Raw genomic sequence first — 20648 nt, forward strand, 5'->3', positions numbered from 1 at the left:
AGTAGCAGAGTCCAGCCTTCCAAGCTGAGACTCCTACCTTTCAGATATCCAGCCTTAACAAGCAGATAATTGTATGCACAGGAGTGACTTCAGGCACAACCAACAGAAGAAATATATACATATATATTATGTGTATAGATATATATCTATATATATGTCAAAGACGTTTATATCAGAAAGTGGACTTAGAGAATTATGGGGCCAGTGAATCCAAAATCTGTAGAGTCAGTGGGCAGCCTTGAAAGTCTCTAGCAGGAACAGAGAGACTGCAATCTTCAGGTAGAATTTCTTCTCAGGGAAGTGTCAGTTTTGCTTTTAAGGCAATTCCAACTGATTGGATGTGGTCCATCCGCATTATGGAGTATAATCTCCTTTACTTAAAGTCATCTGATTGTAGATGTTAACTACATCTACAAAATACCTTCATAGCAACAGCTAGATTAATGTTTGGATACTACTATAGCCTAGCCAAGTTAAAACATAAAACTAACCATAACAGTAGCTCTCAAGAATAGTAAATATTTTGCAATGCCATCCATTCAGGATCAGCACCTCATTGATAAACCCACTTGGTGCTTCTTAAACTCCTCACTCATACCAAGTTTATAAAGGACCAAGATAATAGAATTTTAAAAGATTACCCAAGGTAGCTTAATAATGAGAGAAAGTGAGAGAGCCTAGTTCTAGTGCTTATTCTAGTTCTTAGTTCTAGTTCATGAGCTCAGTTGTAGAGTCATCCAAGGTTCTGCCCAAAAAAGCCACGTGTTGGGAGTAGAGGGTGGAGGTAGAGGTGCTGGTTGCAGATTGATCTCAATGAAGAAAAGCTGGGTATTACCATCTTCCAAGGAGGGAGTAAGGATCTTCCTTCTGATAAAGGAGCATGAAATAGAGATAAAGGGCACTTCAGGTGACAGTCCTCAGTGTTGTGGGTTTCAGTCCACAAAGAATCCTCAAACACATATGAGAGTCTCATCTTTGAATATGGTGGTAAAGTAAGCTCCTTTGCTCTCCTTACTTTCTTCTCTCTCCATTCTGCTCTAACGTGTCAACTTAAAAAGCAAATTCACCTGGTATTTTATCTGAAAATTAGTTTATTCAGGAATAGCCAAAAGAATTGCCGTTCTCGTTGGCTAGGCTGTTGCCAGGTGGGGAGAGAAGTCTTCTTTCAGTAGTAAAGTAGTTTTACTTTCCGTGGAAGATGCAAGCATCCTCTTCCTGTTTGGTGTAATTGAGATGTGTTTGAGGGTGTGAGAGCTCCCCCTATAGGCTTTCCCAACTCCAGTCTAGTTAAGGTTTCTTTTATTAATTTCCACAAGCGCTATAGTGTTCAAACACTATGTTTAACAAGAATATAAGGTGCTATCTCTAGGTAAAGAAAGAGAAGAATAAACTGCATACACATTCCATGACAACAGGCTTCTCATCTGCAGTGAACCCAAGCCTGGGGCACTCAATCCCCCAAATTAAACCAAGTTCAGAGTTTTGATTATTATGTTGGAATTGAGCATTGCAATTACTGAATGTAACTGTTTTGCAACTTAAAGTGACTGCATAACTTTTTATTACCTAACTGTGTTTAGAAATCATGGGATCTATCCAGGTTTCTTAAAGTAACATTTTATAACCTTGTATTCTTTTTTTTTTTTTTTTATCCTTACTGTTCTTTATTTGGAGTTGTAATAAAAAAAAATAACATGTCTTCTGGGTCATGATTTACATTTTGGTAAATTTTTGCTTCACACTATAGTATAATTTAGTGAAGCATTCATCCATCTGTTTGGTTTTTTTTTTATTGAGTTATTGATAGGTTACAATCTTGTGAAATTTCAGTTGTACATTAATGTTTATCAGTCATGTTGTAGGTGCACCACTTCACCCTTTGTGCCCACCCCCCACCCCACCTTTCCCCTGGTATCCACTAAACTGTTCTTAGTCCATAATTTTAAATTCCTCATATGAGTGGAGTCATACACAGATTATCTTTCTCTCGCTGGCTTATTTCACTTAACATAATTCTCTCAAGGTCCATCCATGTTATTGCAAATGGAATGATTTTGTTCTGTTTTGCAGCTGAGTAGTATTCCATTGTATATATGTACCACATCTTCTTTATCCATTCGTCTGTTGCTGGACACTTAGGTTGCTTCCACGTGTTGGCTATTGTAAACAGTGCTGCAATAAACATTGGGGTGCATAGGACTTTTGGGATTGCTGACTTCAAGCTCTTTGGATAAATATCCAGTAGTGGGATGGCTGGATCGTATGGTAGTTCTATTTTTAATTTTTTGAGGAATCTCCATACTGTTTTCCATAGTGGCTGCACCAGTTTGCATTCCCACCAGCAGTGTATGAGGGTTCCTTTTTCTCCGCAACCTCTCCAACATTTGTTGCTATTAGTTTTAGATATTTTTGTCATTCTAACGGGTGTAAGGTGATATCTTAGTGTAGTTTTGATTTGCCTTTCCCTGATGATCAGTGATGATGAGCATCTTTTCATGTGCCTATTGTCCATCCGTATATCTTCTTTGGAGAAATGTCTGTTCATGTCTCCAGCCCATTTTTTGATTGGGTTGTTTGATGTTTTGTTGTTGAGTTGCAAGAGTTCTTTATATATTATGGATATTAAGCATTTGTCAGATATATGACTTGCAAATATTTTTTCCCAGTTAGTGGGTTGTTTTTTTGTTTCAATCCTGTTTTCATTTGCCTTGAAGAAGCTCTTTAATCTGATGAAGTCCCATTTGTTTATTCTTTCTATTGTTTCCCTTCTCTGAGAAGGCATGGTGTCTGAAAAGATCCTTTTAATACTGATGTCAAAGAGTGTACTGCCTACGTTTTCTTCCAGAAGACTTATGGTTTCAGGTCTCACCTTTAGGTCTTTGATCCATTTTGAGTTTATTTTGGTGAATGGTGAAAAAGAATGGTCAATTTTCGTTCTTTTACATGTGGCTTTCCAGTTTTCCCAGCACCATTTGTTGAAAAGACTTTCTTTTCTCCATTGTATGCCCTCAGCTTCTTTGTCAAATATAAGCTGTCCATAGATGTGTGGTATAACCTTGTATTCTTTAAGCATTTAAATTCAACCTAAAATTCTTGCTCTGTTTATAAAATACTGTGACTTTTTTTTAAATAACAAATAACTCAAATTGAAAGGACTAAATGCCCTTAATCAGCTACATTTAAAACTTGGCTAAATTGCCCTAATTTAAAACTGCGTTTATAATTTTAATGTATTAGTTTTTATTCAAGGATTTCAGATGCCTGGCTTAACAAGCAAAACTTTCTAGTGCTTAAACATCTTTTATAAAGCTAGTAAATTAAACTTAAAACAGTAGTAACTCCCAAGTTCGTATAAAAATTCCAATACTATTTGTAAACTTGACTAGATTCCTATACTTTTTCAATTAAAAGTCCTAAATCTGGAAATTGCATGGTCAATAATTTACAATTATGTATATTATACATATTATAGTACAATATATTGTATTTTAAATTATACTTTTGAAGCTATGATATCAGAGACTCCAGTGTGTGCCAGATTCTCTTAAACACTAGAACTATCCTGAAAATCAAATACGTACTGTTCCCAAATATAATTTCAAAGTATTAAAACCACAGGTTTCGTTTACTTCTTTTTCTTAATTTTAAACTTTTCTGTGGTGAGAACATTTAACCAAACAGTAGTTTTGTCGCCACAAGTGTTACCTGGTCACAGACTGAGATTATTTATGGGACAGAGGTTTCTGACCAATACACAAGGCTTGATTTTCACCTACCCGGTGGTGGATGCCCTGAGTTGTTTTGTATTTCTGAATTACAGTTAAACACACACACACACACACACATACGGTATAAGAGTGAATAGTTCTTCACTCAGTGTGTTTAAACATCAGGTGTTCTTTTGGTTATATCTTCTTGGGACTGTCATTCAGGAACCTTCTGACCTGTTCCAATGTCTGCTGGTTAATAGGTCTGCTTGCCTGGCTGTCATTCTGGGTGTTTCCTTTGTCACTCTCTTGTGTTAGAGCCCCTATCTCCTAATTTCCCCGTCTTTCTTTCTTTTTTTTTTAATTTGCTTTGAAATTGTTTTACTTTAAAAGGTAAAACTTTATGTATCCTTTTAAAAAATGAAAATTCAGAAGTTATTAGGCAAGTCAATAATAGAAAGCCGTTTACAACAGTGATTAAAGAAATGTAACATTTTACCAGTATAAAATGTCACAGAATTCAAATCACAATTTAGATCTTCAGTGATTCAAGTGTTTTATCCCATACAGTAAGGTCTGGTCACTTTGAAGATAAAATTCCTTCTCTGGATATTCTGTTCTCAGTCAAGTCCTTCTTTTATCCCCATCGTCTCACACAGTAGGATAGCTGGCCATGGTGGCGATTCCACAGCGATTGTTCCATTCTTTGGCCATCTTTATGTAGCCATTCATGCCCCAATCTGTACCCTAGCTGTTCTTGGCAAGCCAATATTTATTATCTAATTCTGCTCCTTCAAAGCCATAGCCAACCACCAGAACATCATGATGCAGGTGTTCACTGCTGCATTCTGGATCATAATAATTGCCATCTTTATAGAACCGGAAAGTATCCTGGCCTGCATCTATACCTACAGAGATGGGCCCCACAGTCGCCACTGCCTTAAGAGCCTTCTCCTGCTTAGGGATGTCCACAAAGCAGAATACTGGGCTTGTATTTGCAGGATTCACCCTTTGCCTTCCAAAGCTCAAAGGCACAGCAGAGAGCAGCCTGGCAGTCCTAATACCGCCTCACACTCAAGCAGCAAATGTTGTTGTAAACAAGGAGGCCTTGGGGTAAACACATAGTTAACTCTGCAAAATGCCACTCAAGGGAATCATCAGCAGCAAATTTAGATAAACAAGCTTTCAGTTCAGCAACCAAATCCCAGGCAGTGCTCGCCATCATCGGCTGCCATGTCTTCCTGGGTGTCATCTCTCCTATAATGGAAGGTTGCAGAAGCAGCATTCAGGATGAAGCTGTGTCTTGCAGTGTCTTAGGCTCTTGTCATCTCTTGAATCCTCTTGTCCCAAGCTGTTGGTATTGTCATCTCTCAGATTGTCATGTCCTGTGTTGTTGTGGGCTGGGACGTTGTCGTCTCCAGCATTGTCGGAGGTGGAGGGAGCCATCCCAGGAGGGAAACTGAGGAGCCAAGGAATCTAACAGGGACACATAGATTTGGGATATCCTAATTAAGGTTTGCTTGCATCATTGGGAGCATCTACCAGTATCACAATTCTCAGTAAGTTTTGGGGGTCCCTAGGGTTGCACCTCACAAATGATCGTGAGGTGTTGTCCTCTGAAGCATAGGTCTTGACCATAAATAATAAAGGTTGGAGGCACGTGTGTTCTCTGCTCTGCAGAGTTGTTCCTGGTAGGTATAGCAAGCAGTAAGCTGGTAGAAGTATCCACACATGTAATCGCGAAGTGAGTGGGGCTCGCAGATGGAGGAAGCGGCCCTATGAAATTAACCTGCCAGCACCTAAAAAGGCTCCCTATCTTTCTGTTTCTTAGTATATGCCTTCATTTTGTTGGAGTACCTCTTCTATTGGCTTCCTGAGAAGGGAGACATTGGAGGTAAATTCTTAAGACTTTAAATGTCTCAAAATATTTTTGTTCTACTTTCCCACTTGGGAAATTTGGGTTTATTAATACAAAATTTTATGTTAGAAGTTATTATACTTCAGAAATTTGAAGCATTACTCCCTTTTTGTTTTCTGGATTTTTTTCTTCTAGCTTCCGGTGGTGTTAGTGAAAAAAAAGATTTGTTTGAATTCCTGGTCTTTGGTATGGAACCTGCTTTCTTTCTTTCTGGAAGCTTTTAGAATCCTCTGTTTGTTTCTAGCGTTGTAAAATTTTACAAGATTCTATTCCCAGTTTGTAGTAGAAGAGAGCTGGAGGGTCTCAGAATATATAGACAGACTTTTACTTAACCCTTATTTTCGGTGAGCTACCTTTGTCAGACACTGTTTGACCTGCTCCAGAGAGGAAGTCTGCAGTCTCCTGCCTTGCTGTAGGAGGGAAGGTTACTTGGCCGTACCCAGTGAGAGAGGGGTCTAAACTTTAACAGATCCATCTGTTCTAGCCCTATTTGCTGAGATCCTTGGCACTAATTTTTGTGATTGATGCTGGCAGGAGTGCAAAAAAACTTTTCTGCTTTCCGAGCATCAGCTTAGGATTCACTTCCTGAGCTTTGTTGAGTTACTTACTAAGCCTTTTGCCTTCTCAGCTTCCAAAATTTGCTATGAACTCCTCTCCAGTTGTCTTCATCCTTGTGAGTTTGTAGTCTTCCTTTTTTTCCTTTTTAGTCTATGGTTTGGGGGGAGCTGAGGCGAATACCTGTTCAGTCTCTCCGATGTTTAAACAAGCACCATCAATGTTTTTTGTGATAAAGAATGTATACAGGTTCATACGTGGTACATCACTTCTGGATTCAAGATAAACTCTTGAATAATTTTTCTTTTAATTGAAAACTATGCTTCTTCAAAAGGTGCAGCTAATTTCTTTTCCTGATTTATTGGATTGGATTTTGCATCTCTTTCAAACATCTAATGTGTTCTGAGGTTTTCTTATCTGATTGTAAAGATACTTTAATACTTTCCTATAGGTTCTTGTATATATATGCTTATATAAATCTTACACCTGACTTTAAGTCTCTACCCTATTCTTCCTATCTGGTCTGACCAGAACCCCTACAGATATATCTCAGGTCTCAGATCTTCTGGCTCTGTGAGTAATGTATTGGTCTTCTATTGCTGCCATAACAAATTTCCACAAACATAGTAGCTTAAAATAAAATAAATTTGTTATTTTACAGTTTTGGAGGTTAGAAGTCCGAAATGGGTCTCACCAAAATCGAGATATCAGTAGATCTGTGGTCCTTTTAGAAGCTCTGATGAAGAATGTGTTTCTCTGCCTTTTCTAGCTTCTAGGTGCCATAATGCCTTGGTTTATGGCCGCCAGCCAGCTATCATATCACTCCAACCTCTGCTTTTTTGACTCCTGCCTCCCTCTTTTCAGTTGTAAGGTCTCTTCCCATTGAATTGGCCCATCCAGATAATCCAGGATAATCTCATCTCAGAATCTTTAATTTGATCATACCTGAAAAGTCTCTTTTGCCATGTAATGTAACATATTCACAGGTTCAGGGGATTTGGGTATGGACAATTTTGGGGGCTGCTGTTCTGCCCTCCGCAGGTGATAACACTAAAATGATACTAGTAACACCACTCAAGATAGTAAAGTATATCATCAGCTTGTTTTTTTAGAGTATCTTCCAACCATATTTATATCATAGGGCTGTGCTTCAGTATCCTCCAGTTCATATAGTTCTTTCTACTCTCAACCATTCCCTTACTGAATCCTTTCTAAAACAGTGACTTAATTATGAATTGTCATGTATGAAGCGCATTCTCTAGATTAAAAGCATTGTTGTAATTGGAAAAAGAAAAACCATGATTTAGATCTGGGTCATAAACTCATATCCTCAACAGCCAAGCAGATAATGTAAATCAATCAAATAAATCAATCTGGGTGAAAGATAATGGGACTGTAGTTAACTGGCTAGTATACAGCTGGTATAAAGGCATTCAAGACAAATATTTTTGAAAGGCTTTTGATTAAACAAGACTGCATGCTCTAAGTTTGGATCCCTGCTTGAAATAATAGTTGATCTTGAGATTTATAAAGTACTAAAATATAAGCTTCATCTACATTTTAGAAATCCATGAGCAGTGACTTTTTAAGTATTTGTTTTCCAACAAAGATTCATTTAGCTATTCGTGGAGCACATCTTACTAGTTTTTTAGTATTAGCTTGTGTATATCTGTTTCCCAGGTAACCTGACTTGTAACAATTGATGAGGAGTTCACCATCTAGTTTGCTAGAGAGAGAGGTCCGAAGATTAAGTGGGGTGATAAAAGAATTTAACAGAGGGATGAAAACACGTATAAAGGAGAAATTAATTCTGACTTCGGTTAGGAATATGGAGAGGTGGTCAGCTAATTGCTTTTTAGAGTTGGATGACATTTGAGCTGAGCTTTGAATAATTAATTCTTTTGGAGAATTAGCATTCTATCTTTATTTTGCTTATTATTTTTCTATTAAAATTGTATTTTTTGAAAAATACCTGTTACTTATTTCATTTTATCTTCATGATTTTTTTCCCCAGATTTTGTCCACAAGTGTTTGTGGAAAAGATGGCTGATATTAACCTCAAAGAAGTAACCTTAATAGTAGGTGTGGTTACTGCCTGCTATTGGAACAGCCTCTTTTGTGGTTTTGTTTTTGATGATGTTTCAGCAATACTGGATAATAAAGACCTGCATCCATCGACACCTTTAAAAACTTTATTTCAGAATGACTTCTGGGGAACCCCCATGTCTGAGGTAAGTAATTATGTATATTTATCTCAGATTTAAAAATATCCTGGGTAGTAAATTACTCCTAATTCTTTATCAACAGTGTCATCAGAGAAATTAGGGATTTTTGCCCCAAAAAATTTTATATGAGACCTAACATGTTTGTGGTAAATTAGACAGAAAGTTGAAGATTTATCTTCTTGAAAGCAGTACTTGATTCTTTCCTTGGTTATGTACCTTGGCTTAATCTTTTTAAAAACAATATATTTATGTGAAAACCAAATGTGTTAGGAGAGCAATAAGCATAATATGAGTCATATTGTTGCTAACCAACTTTATTTCGCTTTTTTTCTGAGTCAGGCAAAAGAGATGACTACTTGTGATATATTTAACCATTTAAAAATATATGTAACTTCAATATAAATAGATTAGACTCTAAGGGTAAAAATAGTAAGTATACATATTGCCAGTTTTTCTGCAGAAAAACAAAAGTGACTTATTAAAAATTTGTGTCATACTTCTTACCTAATAGTTATTTTGATTTTATATTGAGAATCCAAAAGTTTAGTTCATTTTTATGTGAGTGTTTTTACTTTTCCAGTAACTTTATTTTGAAAGTCAGTATTAAACTGTTTGGGAATAAATCCTTGTCAGCTTGGGATCATATAGATTAGATTCTAATTTTACTTCTTTCATGTAATAGCTGTGTGAAACTGGTAGGAATACAGGTTTTAGGTGCAAGTCGTTTTCCTAGTAAGAATAATACTTTGAGGGTAAATAAATGAATTAATTTATCTATAGTACCTGGCACTTAGTTGTCAAAACATAATAACCCTTTTATAGGTACAGTTTGTCAGTCATCATTCATGGCCCCTTTCCACATTCTCTGGAAGTCACAAGCACATAAAGTCTGCTTATTTAATAAGAAAAAATACTTATTTTCCTGCAGCCTTCCTGTTTTCACCCGATTCTAGACTTTAAAAACAAATCTTTTGATAATGAGGAAAAAACATGGTCCTATTATAACATACATTATTTTCTAGACAACTTATTCCCCTCTCCCTATACTCTTTATCCCTAGAGACCCTTAGAAATATATGTCCATTCCCCCAATTTATGCTCATATCTGTTGTGATTTTAATCATTATGTTGAGATTTTCACCTGAAAGGTTAGCTGGCCAGATTAAAGGATTCATGAAAGTTATCATACCATGGTGTCAGTGCTATGTTTTGTGATTTTTCTCAGCTTTGCAGATGAAAATTTGATTTCATTCGGAGCACCTATAAGCAGTCACACAAAAAAGGCTCATAATAAACTCAGACGGAATGGATGAACAAATTAGATAAGAGTTTATAGTGTGTTTTCTGATGGGCATATTGTCTCCCTGTAGGGAAATGTACCACCAGGGAAAAAGTTATTCTAAGTAGTATTTAAGTGTCATAAGTTTTCTTGACAAGCCTGGAATTAGCACATTCAAAGATTCACGCTTGATGTCATCAGGTAATAACAGCCTGAAAGCCTGTGTGCAGACCCTTTGTAAGGATGTTTGTGCCAATGTCCTTGTTAAAGACACATTTTGGGCTTGGGACATTCTCCTGAGACGTAAGACACTGCCATATTAAGGGTCTTTGGACTCCTCTGGGCCTCTCAGTGTTCAGATTATCTCTTTTCTAAGCCCATTCTTTAAATATGTAATACTTATTGATGATTCAGTGGATTACAACCCTGGCTGCACATTAGAATCCACCTGGGGCACTTTAAAAAAGAATGTTACAAGGCTCTACCCAAACTTGTTAGTTATCTGAGAGTGGGATGTGGGCATCAATATTTTTGGTCTTGTTTTGTTTGTGTGTTTTCTTTCGTTGTTGTTTTTGTGGAATTTTGGGGGTAGGAGGGTGGTTTAAGTTATCTAGGTGATTCTTTGGTCCATGGGTTGAGAACCTCTCAGCTGTAAGGAGCCGCACTCTTCTGGCATTTGGCCTACAAAGTACCTGTGTTAAGGTAACTTCTGCAGATATCCTGTCTCACTGTGTTTTTGCCATCCTTGTATGGAGATTCACGTTAACAGGGAACTGTTAGCTTATTCATTCATTATATTCATGCTTATGTTTCTGTCACCAACTAATACCATGAGTAATTAAGTTTTTTTTTAATATGCTTGAATGTAATGATAATCTGAATTGTTCTCTTCATAATGGAACTGGCTGTTGTACTATGTTTTCACAGAATAGACCTGATATGTACCAAGGTCATAATTATTTGTCACAGTGGAGTCTTAAGTAGATTGCTAATGAATTATGTGAATAGTTATGTTAATAATCTGTCTTTTAGTTGGTCATTACCTATGGCATATGTACATCTAATTGACCTAACAAAGCAGTTAGGTATACTGCAATTAAAAATACTTATTTCCTGCTACTTTCTAACCTCATCTTTTCAACTGCCAAATATGTTTCACTGGAGCCACAGTAACATTGTAGGCACTCAGAAGGTTTCTAGAACTTTTTTCTGCTTTCTGGTACAAATCATGTCAGTTCAGAATAGTGTCTTAAAAACAATTTTGAATGCCTGAGCTGAAATTCAAAGGATGTACAGGAATTAGCCAAGCAGGAAAGAATATTCTAGGTACATAGCACTCGTGCAATGTGTAGTCAATACAAAGGTATTAAAATGCTCCTAATTTCAAAATGGGAAATGTAACAATTTCTCGTGCTTCCTTGTGTTCCCTCGTGGGGATGAACAGGCTTAAGTGTATCCCTATACACCAGAGTTACAGCGACACACGGTAACAGGAGGGCAAAGAAGCTGAGTGTGGATTCCCTTATATAAAATTACAGTTGGATAATATTTTATATATTTTTTACTATGTTTTATTCTTAAATCTGGTTTGTTTTTTGTCTTAGGGTAAAAATATTTCTGATTAAATGTAACTTCTACCTTATAAAGAAATTCAGTACTTCACATAAAATTTGATTTATTGCCCATAGAGACTACCAAACAAAGGTGTCTGTTCTCTTATTCTAAGAAAGTTTTGATCTTGCGTTACTCTCTGTGTAGTATTGGGGGCTTTTGGTTCCATATATTCAGGTTTATACATTATGGAGATGTATTTCATAAGACAACCAGACAGTGCCTTTTTGAGTCATCACTGTTGAGATTGTACTGGTAAGCAGCCCGTTCTCCTGTTTCCTTTTGAAGACCCAGCCGGCAGTTATATAAGCACCTGTACTGGTAATAGGTTGGAAAGCAGACTTTGGAGAGAACACTGTGCTCCAACTTGATCACTGCCACCAATGTCCTACTTTATTTATTTATTTATTTTTTAAGAAAGATTAGCCTTGAGCTAACATCTGCTGCCAATACTCCTCTTTTTGCTGAGGAAGACTGGCCCTGAGCTAACATCCATGCCCATCTTCCTCTACTTTATATGTGGGACGCCTGCCACAGCATGGCTTGCCAAGCGGTGCCATGTCCGCACCCGGGATCCAAACCGGCGAACCTCGGGCCACTGAAGTGGGACGTGCGAACTTAACTGCTGCGCCCCTGGGCCGGCCCCTAATTTTTTTTTTAAAATCTATGTATTGAAGAGGAATTAATAATCCGATGTTCTTCCTGTACTGTTAATTCTGATATCAGAGAGGAAATTGCCTTGTTTTTAGACCAAGGAAATAGGAAAACAGATTATAAAGCTATCTTTTATGTTTGAGTTATTCTTGGGGCATTTCATTATTTTTTTGTTATTTCTCAGCTAAAGGTAGATACTTTCAATTGTATTTGCACTGGTTAGTTTATGTACCCTGGATGACCAAGATACTTTAGTAATCAATAATTGTTTTTTCCTTTTAGGAGAGAAGCCACAAGTCTTACCGTCCCTTAACAGTGTTGACATTTCGCCTCAATTATCTGTTTAGTGAACTAAAGCCAATGTCATATCATCTCCTAAATATGATTTTTCATGCGGTGGTTAGTGTGATATTTCTTAAAGTCTGCAAACTTTTTCTGGACAGCAGGAGTAGTATGATTGCTTCTTTACTTTTTGCAGTGCACCCAATACACACGGAAGCAGTAAGTAAACTCTAAATCAATGTTTTTTCCTTTTTTTAAAATAAAGCCTACACAGTGATTAGAAGGATAAATATTTTTAAGAAAAAATTTAACAATGACTTTTAATCCAAGTATTTGAAGACTTAAATTAGTACAATGTCTTAACTTTTTAGTGTACAGAGTCCAACTTCCTACCACATAAAATTTTTAAATTTAAAACAATTTTTAAAACATTGTTTAAGAACATAAGCTATATGATCTCTTTTAGTAATGTAAAATATAAATGAATGTAGTTCTTTTCTTTGCTACTTGTTTTATGAATATAGATTTTAAATATTTGTCAATTTGGCATTGTTTTGTGTTTCAAGGACAGAAAATAGTCAATAAGGCAAATTTAACTAAGAGATGAAAATATATCAAAATATATGCAGACATGAACAGACATCCTAACAAAGATAATTCTCAGTAGTTTTCATATTGTCTGTTGCCGTGTGTTTCAAAATTGTGACTGTCTCTGTTATTGCCAGTATGTCCATCAGCCTCTACCTACCAAGATATACTCAAATTAGAACTAGTTTTCTTGGTAACCTTGAAACTCCAAAATTGCCCCTTAGTAGAGCAAAGAGAACTCTGTTCAATTGCTTTTTTACAAGCTTTTGGTTGTATTCAAAAGTGTATATGTTTAAGCTATGTGTGTCTGTGTTGGAGGGAGGTTGTGTGTCTCTCCCACTATCTTGAATCTTTTGATGTCTAGCTGAACAGACAGTTTTTCATACATTAACAAAAATAATAGGTTGTTTTAAATTTTACAGTGAGTTCAGAATAACTGTAAAAGGGAGAGGCTTATATTTAAACTTTCAGAATTTAAAAGGACTTTTTAAAGTTTATTGTCTTTTTAAACTTTAGTTTGCAGGTTTATTGAGATATAACATTGAATTTCTGATATCTTTATATTTTAAGAAAATATGTAAGGAGTTGGCTTTTTTTCTTTTTTTTTAATAAGAACTAGTCTAAATATTATACTTTAATTATGTAAGATGTTACCATTGGAGGAAGCTGGGTAAAGGGTGCACAAGACCTCTTTGTATTATTTTTGCAACTTCCTGTGAGTCTAATTATTTCAAAATAGTGCTAATAAAAACTATTACAGTCATTGGTAAACTTATTTTTAGGGAAGATATACAAATTCACCACATGAGGGCACTCAACGTCTAAGAAACAATGTGGGCTTGAAAAGTTATGGCAATTTAGTTTCTAGTTAAAGTGCTGTTACTATTACGTATAGTTAAATTTTCAAGATGCTCTTTATTAATATGACCCCTCTTCCCTTTCTAGGTAACAGGTGTTGTAGGAAGAGCAGAACTTTTGTCATCTATCTTTTTTCTAGCTGCATTTTTGTCATATACCAAATCAAAAGGACCAGATAATTCCATAGGTAAATGTCTTAACATTTAATTTTTTTCTATAGCTATAAAACTTGATCAAGTAATTTTTATTTACTCCCAAGTGCTTCTTATCAAACATATGCCACATCTGGGGTTCATTTTTATATTTGTATGTATGTAATGAAAGTATGCAATATTGTCGATATTTTTTGTGTGTAGTTTATATTTTATCATGACAAACAGATTCTATGTCATCTATTTTTTTAAAAATTACCCTATAAGTTTTAGAGTCCTTCTTAGTTCCATCTACTGTTACCTGTAAATGATACAAGTACCAATACTTCAATTGTCTTTCAATAAATACTATGAAGGCTGTGAATTATATTGTTTAGGCAGAGTTAAAAGCCTTTTAGAGTATAAGTTTTATTGTGTGTTGATCATAGTTCAGCTATTTATTGAGTTCCTACCATGTGGCCTACTCTGGAAAATGCTTTTTATACATAGTTCATTAGTCTTAATTCTGCCTGGCATTGTCAGAAAACAAGTTCCAAGCAATAAAAATGATTTTTTAAGAGTGTAGGCACAGTGGGCATGAAAGAGGCTTCACATAATGGCTTTAACCTGTATTTGACTGATCTTAAAATTTAACTCTGGGTTTTTTTCTTATACTCTTGGAGAGTTTTCTCACTCTTGACCCAAGGTACTGTAAGGATAAGGATATCAAAGATGATAAGGAGTCTAATATTGTATCTGTGGAAACTAAGATTCAAGAAATAAGTAATTTAGACAAACAGCTTTAGTGTCTTCTTAGATTTGTGCTATGAGTAGGTTTGCCTCTTGCTGCTGTACATATGCCTTCTTAAAACAGTTTGGGTGGCAGCAGAGCATAGAGCTTAAGAGCATGGACTCTAAGATCTGGCTTTACGTTCCAGATCCACCATTTACTAGCTCCATTTACTACCTTGGGCAAATTACTTAACCTCTCTGTGCTTTAGTTTCTTTATCTATAAAATGGAGATGCCAACAGTCCCTATCTATTGTGAGGATTAGATAACTTAAACTGTTAAGGGATTTAAAGCAATACCTGTTCACAGTAAGCAGTATACCTGTTTCCCCTGTTGTCTATCATGCAGTTAGAGGTAGTTCAGTAACTAATAGAGAATTGCAAACCAATATCCTCTTTAAATACCATCGTAAGCAAAGCATGAATGATAAACTTAGAAAATATTATGGCCGGGGCTGGCCTGGTGGTGCAGATGTTAAGTGTGCACGTTCCGCTTATTGGCGGCCCAGGGTTCGCCGGTTCGGATCCCGGATGCGGACATGGCACCGCTTGGCATGCCATCCTGTGGTAGGCGTCCCACATATAAAGTAGAGGAAGATGGGCACGGATGTTAGCTCAGGGCCAGGCTTCCTCAGCAAAAAGGAGGACTGGCAGTAGTTAGCTTGTGGCTAATCTTCCTCAAAAAAAAAAAAAAAAATTCTTGGTCTTTCTTTTCAAGTAATTCTGATTTGGTAGTATATGTTACTATGTTTGCTCTCTCCTTTTTATGATTGTTTTACCCTTCATGTATCTACTAGTTTTGGTTTGTGAGCTCAAGACACAAGTTCTCAAGTTATTGACCACTGTGTCCGTTAAAGAGAAAGACCAGGACCACCCTGTCCATCCTGTGATTCATTAAAACCCAGCCTGGAGATCTCCAGGTTCCCCAGGGCCATTGTTGATCACTATTGCTGCCATTCTACCAAGCACCCCCTCTAGTCTCTTAAAGAGAATCAGCACTGAGAGAAGGCCAGTCCGCCATCCATCTGCATTTAGATGGGAGGTATGTGGAAGTGACTGTCTAAGAGTGGTTGGTCAGTGAGCACCTTTTTAAAACATCTACTCCTTACCCCAGCAAGACTTCTCAAGTGCTCCAGTTTAATCCCTGGGACACCCACAAGCTACGGTAGCTGCAGATTTCTACACTGAAGGAGCAGACAGTGATCTGCCCAAGGCGGTAAGGATTGACTAGAGCCAAAGTTAAAAAACATTTTTCTCACTCTGTCTTCTGCTTCAGATGCAGTCCCTCGTAACGCCCATAGAAACGCACACATTTAAGATAACCTTCAATGTCTAGGAGTTTCTGTTTCTTTTTTTTTTTTAAATAGCTCAGGAGGCATAGTTCCCTCTCACTTTCTAGGGTTGATTTTTGGAGAAGGGGTCAGGTCAACAGGTCATGCTAGTTCACCACTTGTTCAAAACAAAACCTAAATCGAGTTGCTCTCTATCTCTTTAACCTACATTTCCCACAAGACTCATCTCTAACCTGAAAATACACAATATACATTGTTTTTTTACCCCTTTATTGTTTGTTCTCTCACAATGGAATGTACCCTTCATTAGTGCAGGTAACTTTCTCTCATTTTCTGTCTCTATTTCCTAGAATGGTTCCTGGTGTACAGTAGGTGTTCAGTATATATTTGTCGAGGAAATGATAAGTGAATGATGTAATATATTTTAAATTCTAGTTGAAAAGAATGCTGACACCTGCCTTGGACATCTCTCTGTCCTCTTAACCCCTATGATACTTCATATTCCACATTACATAATTTTACCATTAAGACCACAGTTTCATCATCATCTTTGTATTCCCCATTCTATCTAATATATGTTGTCCTATACAAAGATTTTCAATTTGTAATTATTTAGTCACTTTAAATTCTAGGTTATTCATGCCCCATACCCTTTTTATAAGCATGATCCATGTCGGGGCCTTTGCATTTGCTTTCTCCTTTCTTTAGGTTTCTGCTCAAATGGTAGCACCACTCATCTTCCACACTCTTTGATTTTCCTTCACCTTCTGTTTTTCTCTTTAACACTTATGTCACCGTTTGACAAAATACATCCTTACTTGTTTATTTGGTTATTATCTCTCCCCTACAGAATGAAGTGTCGTTAGCTTATTAGCAAGGGTACTTGTTTTGGACAAAATCACACATGGTAACTTTAGCCACAGAGATCTGATTGTAAAAATCGAAATGTTCATATAGTAATTTAATCACCAAGAGTTGAAAAACTGAAGTGACTGGTTTTAGTAAAGCTTTTGCCTTTATTAGAGCTATCAGCTGCTGAGATTACATCCAATATTTTGGAAGGCAGCTGTTTGCTTTCTCTTCCTTGAAGTGGAGATACAAATTGATAAGAAGCTCTGAATCTAATATCAGAAGAACCATGTTATGGTCATGGTCTCCTTATTGTGCATGACTGTTTTTCGAACCTCCAAAATTCTTGCCTCGTCTTAAAACTGGATGTGATTATATCTGCCCTCTTATCCTATAGCATGATTTTGAGACTCAATGAAATAATATATGCTAAACTGGTTATATAAATGGTTAAAAAATATATTTTTTAAGTATCTGTTTTCAAGGACATTATTTCCCACTAATTTTTAATATATGCATACCTATTCAGTTATACTCTTCTCTATATCATTTATTTGCCAAGTTTATTCCCTCCTCCACTCCTTTATTCACATATACCCCTTTCCCAGTTTTTCTACCTCCTGTATGTCATTTAAGGTCCAACTTTAGGTTCACCTTGTTTTGTAAATAATCATCTACTGATTTCTTTCCTCTATGAATTCCTTGTTGAGTTTAGCATGAGAGTTCAGCCCTTGGTATAATCTGTTACACTATTATTGATGATTTTAGCCCAACTAGAAAATGAGACATTTTTTGAGAAAGGAATAATATTATATTTAGTATCCCCAGCAATGTTTTGAATTTAAGTTGTTTTTCCTTTCAGTAATTTTAGTCTATAGAGTACTTCAAAACTGAAAACAGTTTCAAAAATAGATTGCTTTATTAAGCCAAATGACAAAAGAAAATATATTCAATTCATGAATTGTTCTTATTTACACCTAGATTTGTGTCAGTTATTTGAGTTTTGCTTTGATTATGTTCTTAATGAATAAAAACTGAAGTCACACAATCATACTACCACATATTTTTTAAACAGGAAAAGAATTGGAGGTCTTATTTTCCAATAAGAAAACTGAGGCTCAGAACAGTTGCCCAAAGTCACAAGGAAAGTTAGTAGTAGATCCAGAACTACTCTCACAATTCATTATTTTTTAATCAAATTACTATTAAGTAGTAGACATTTACTTAAAATTGATGAAGTAGGTTTTCCATTTAAATAGAACTTATAAATATTCTATTGCAAAATTTTTTTTTAAATCGTGTTGCTTTAAATGCTTATTGTTAACCTGTTTCATGTTTTATAGTCTTTTCTTAATGAGAATGGTACTCTACTTTGCCCACTAGTTTTCACTTTCAAGGTTTTGTGGGTTTTTTGTTTTTTTTTTTTTTTGGTGAGGAAGATTCACCCAGAGCTAACATCTGTTGCCAATCTTCCTCTTCCACCACCCCCCTCCACTCCCGCCCCCGGCTTGAGGAAGATTAGCCCTGAGCTAACATCTGTGCCATTCTTCCTCTATTTTGTATGTGAGATGCCTCCACCACATGGCTGTTGAGTGGAGTAGGTCTGCACCTGGGAGCTGAACCTGCGAACCTGAGCTGCCAAAGTGGAGCACATGGAACTTTAACCACTCAGCCACAGGACCAGCCCAGTTTCAAGTTTTTCATAAGTTGCAGATATAATAAAGTATATAGATATCTGTGTGACAATTTCAGGCATTTGTCTTCATTTCAAAGTGATAGTTCATTAATCATGACACTTAAGCCTGTAAGTTTCTCTTCTCCAAATTGGCCATTCTACCTTTGTTTTAAAAGTTAGCATTTGGTTAGAATGTTTTCCTCTCTCTGGAAATTTTTTAGTTCAAATTATCTATCTTGATGTTTTGTTTTGAACATATAAAGCAAAAATAACTTACAGCAGTTAAATAAATTTTAAAATATAAAGTATAGGTCAATGGGAAATACCACATGTTCCCATAAATGTGAATATGGAATCACAGGTAAAATTTTTCGGTAATGTCTAATAGTTGTCTAACGTAAAATATCCTTTTATGATATTATAAAATTGTTTTGTGTAGTTTTATATTTTTCTGTTCTTAAATTGCAGTGTGGACTCCAATTGCACTGACCGTGTTTTTAGTGGCTGTTGCAACATTGTGTAAAGAACAAGGAATAACGGTTGTGGGAATTTGCTGTGTGTATGAAGTATTTATTGCCCAGGGGGTAAGGAGAGAGAGAAATTTCTTGTTGCTATCTTTTATCCTATTTGAATCAGATTATAATAAGCTTATTTTCTAAATGTATCATTATGTAAATCAGTCTATTTACCAATAATGATACAAAAAATTTGCAAGAAATGAGCATGTTTTGTCCTCATACTCACTGAAAATTACTTAACATTTTAGAACACTTTCAGTTTTTTAAGAACTGCTGTTAAGTTTCAATAATGAAATGATTAGGCAATTTGGAAAAGTACACAGGAATACTGTGCAGTATAATTCATTATTGGATAAGATTATTGGGCTCAGTTTTATTAATCATCAGTTCTACAAATTGTTCCATATTGATTTTACACTTACAGTCAGCTTGTGTCTAATCCTGCATTTAGAAAGTACTATATTGTTGAAAACTTTGTAGTATGTTGTTGTTATTTAAAACTTTTTTTTTTTCCTTTTCTAGTATACTTTGCCATTGTTATGTACTACTGCTGGACAGTTTCTCCGTGGAAAGGGTAGTATTCCATTTTCTATGCTGCAGACACTAATAAAACTCATTGTTTTGATGTTCAGTACACTGTTGCTTGTTGTGATTAGAGTCCAGGTTATTCAGTCCCAGCTTCCAGTATTCACCAGGTATGAAATTCTGGTTCTTTTTGTTTTCTCCATCCCTTTTTTTTAACTTTGGATTTTAAGTGATTGTAAATGTTTCAGAAAGTCTTTGATTTACATTGAGGTTTCTTGACAGCTTTATTGACGTATAATTAATATTTTCTAAAAACCTGCATGTATTAAATATACAAATTAATAAATTTTGACATCTGTTTACCTTCATGAAACCACCACAATCAAGATGATGACCCCAAATTGGTTAAGTGTGCTTTTTGTCTACTTGTTCTATTAATTATTTAGAGAAGGATGTTGAAATCTCTGCCTGTAATTGTAGATTTGTCTAATTCTCCTTGAAGTTCTATCAGTTTTTGCTTCATGTGTTTTAAAGCTCTATTGTTAATCACATCAACATTTAGGATTGTAATGTCCTCTTGATGAACTGATCCCTTTATCATTATTAAGTGAGCCTCTTTATCCCTGGTAATAATCTTTACTCAGAAATTCACTTTGTCTTATATTAATATAGCCAACTCCAGCCATCTTTTGTTAGTGTCACATGGTTTCTCTTTTTCGATCCTTTTACTTTTTATCTATCTATATCTGTATGTTTATAGTGGATTTCTTATGGGCTGCATATAGTTGGGTCTTCCTTTGTTTGGTCAGATAATCTTTCTTTTAAATGAAGTGTTTTGACTTTCACATTTAATATGATTATTGATATAATTTGATGTAAGTCTACCATCTTGCTAATTGTGTTCTTTCTCGCATCTGTTCTTTGTTCCCCTTTTTCTCTCTTTCTGTCTTCTTTTGGGTTGAGTATTTTTTAGTATTCCGTTTTTATCTCCTTGTTGGCTTATTAGCTGGAAATCTTTGCTGTGTTTTTTAAGTGATTGCTTTAGAGTTTTTTGTCTATATCCTCTGCTTATCATGGTTTATCTTCAAGGGATATTATAATGGCAGGTATAGATTCATATAAATACCAGCATATATAGTGTAAACATATATATAATAAATAAACTCATTGTAAGTAAGAAGTTAGCCTTTG

General features: G+C 35.7%; 1 protein-coding gene across 3 annotated transcripts in view; it reads left to right on the forward strand.

The window, feature by feature from the left end:
* Positions 1-20648, forward strand: part of TMTC3 (transmembrane O-mannosyltransferase targeting cadherins 3) — a 56566-nt gene that overhangs the window by 5076 nt on the left and 30842 nt on the right. For all 3 annotated transcript variants that reach the window (XM_044743727.2, XM_014849476.3, XM_070507037.1), the window contains exons 2-6: positions 8195-8411; positions 12232-12450; positions 13765-13864; positions 18883-18998; positions 19455-19627. In XM_044743727.2, the coding sequence (XP_044599662.1) occupies positions 8223-8411; positions 12232-12450; positions 13765-13864; positions 18883-18998; positions 19455-19627 (797 nt within the window). In that variant the 5' untranslated portion in view covers positions 8195-8222. The remainder of the gene's footprint in view (positions 1-8194; positions 8412-12231; positions 12451-13764; positions 13865-18882; positions 18999-19454; positions 19628-20648) is intronic.

The sequence above is a fragment of the Equus asinus genome, chromosome 4, assembly GCF_041296235.1.
Source record: "Equus asinus isolate D_3611 breed Donkey chromosome 4, EquAss-T2T_v2, whole genome shotgun sequence".
Lineage (NCBI taxonomy): Eukaryota > Metazoa > Chordata > Mammalia > Perissodactyla > Equidae > Equus > Equus asinus.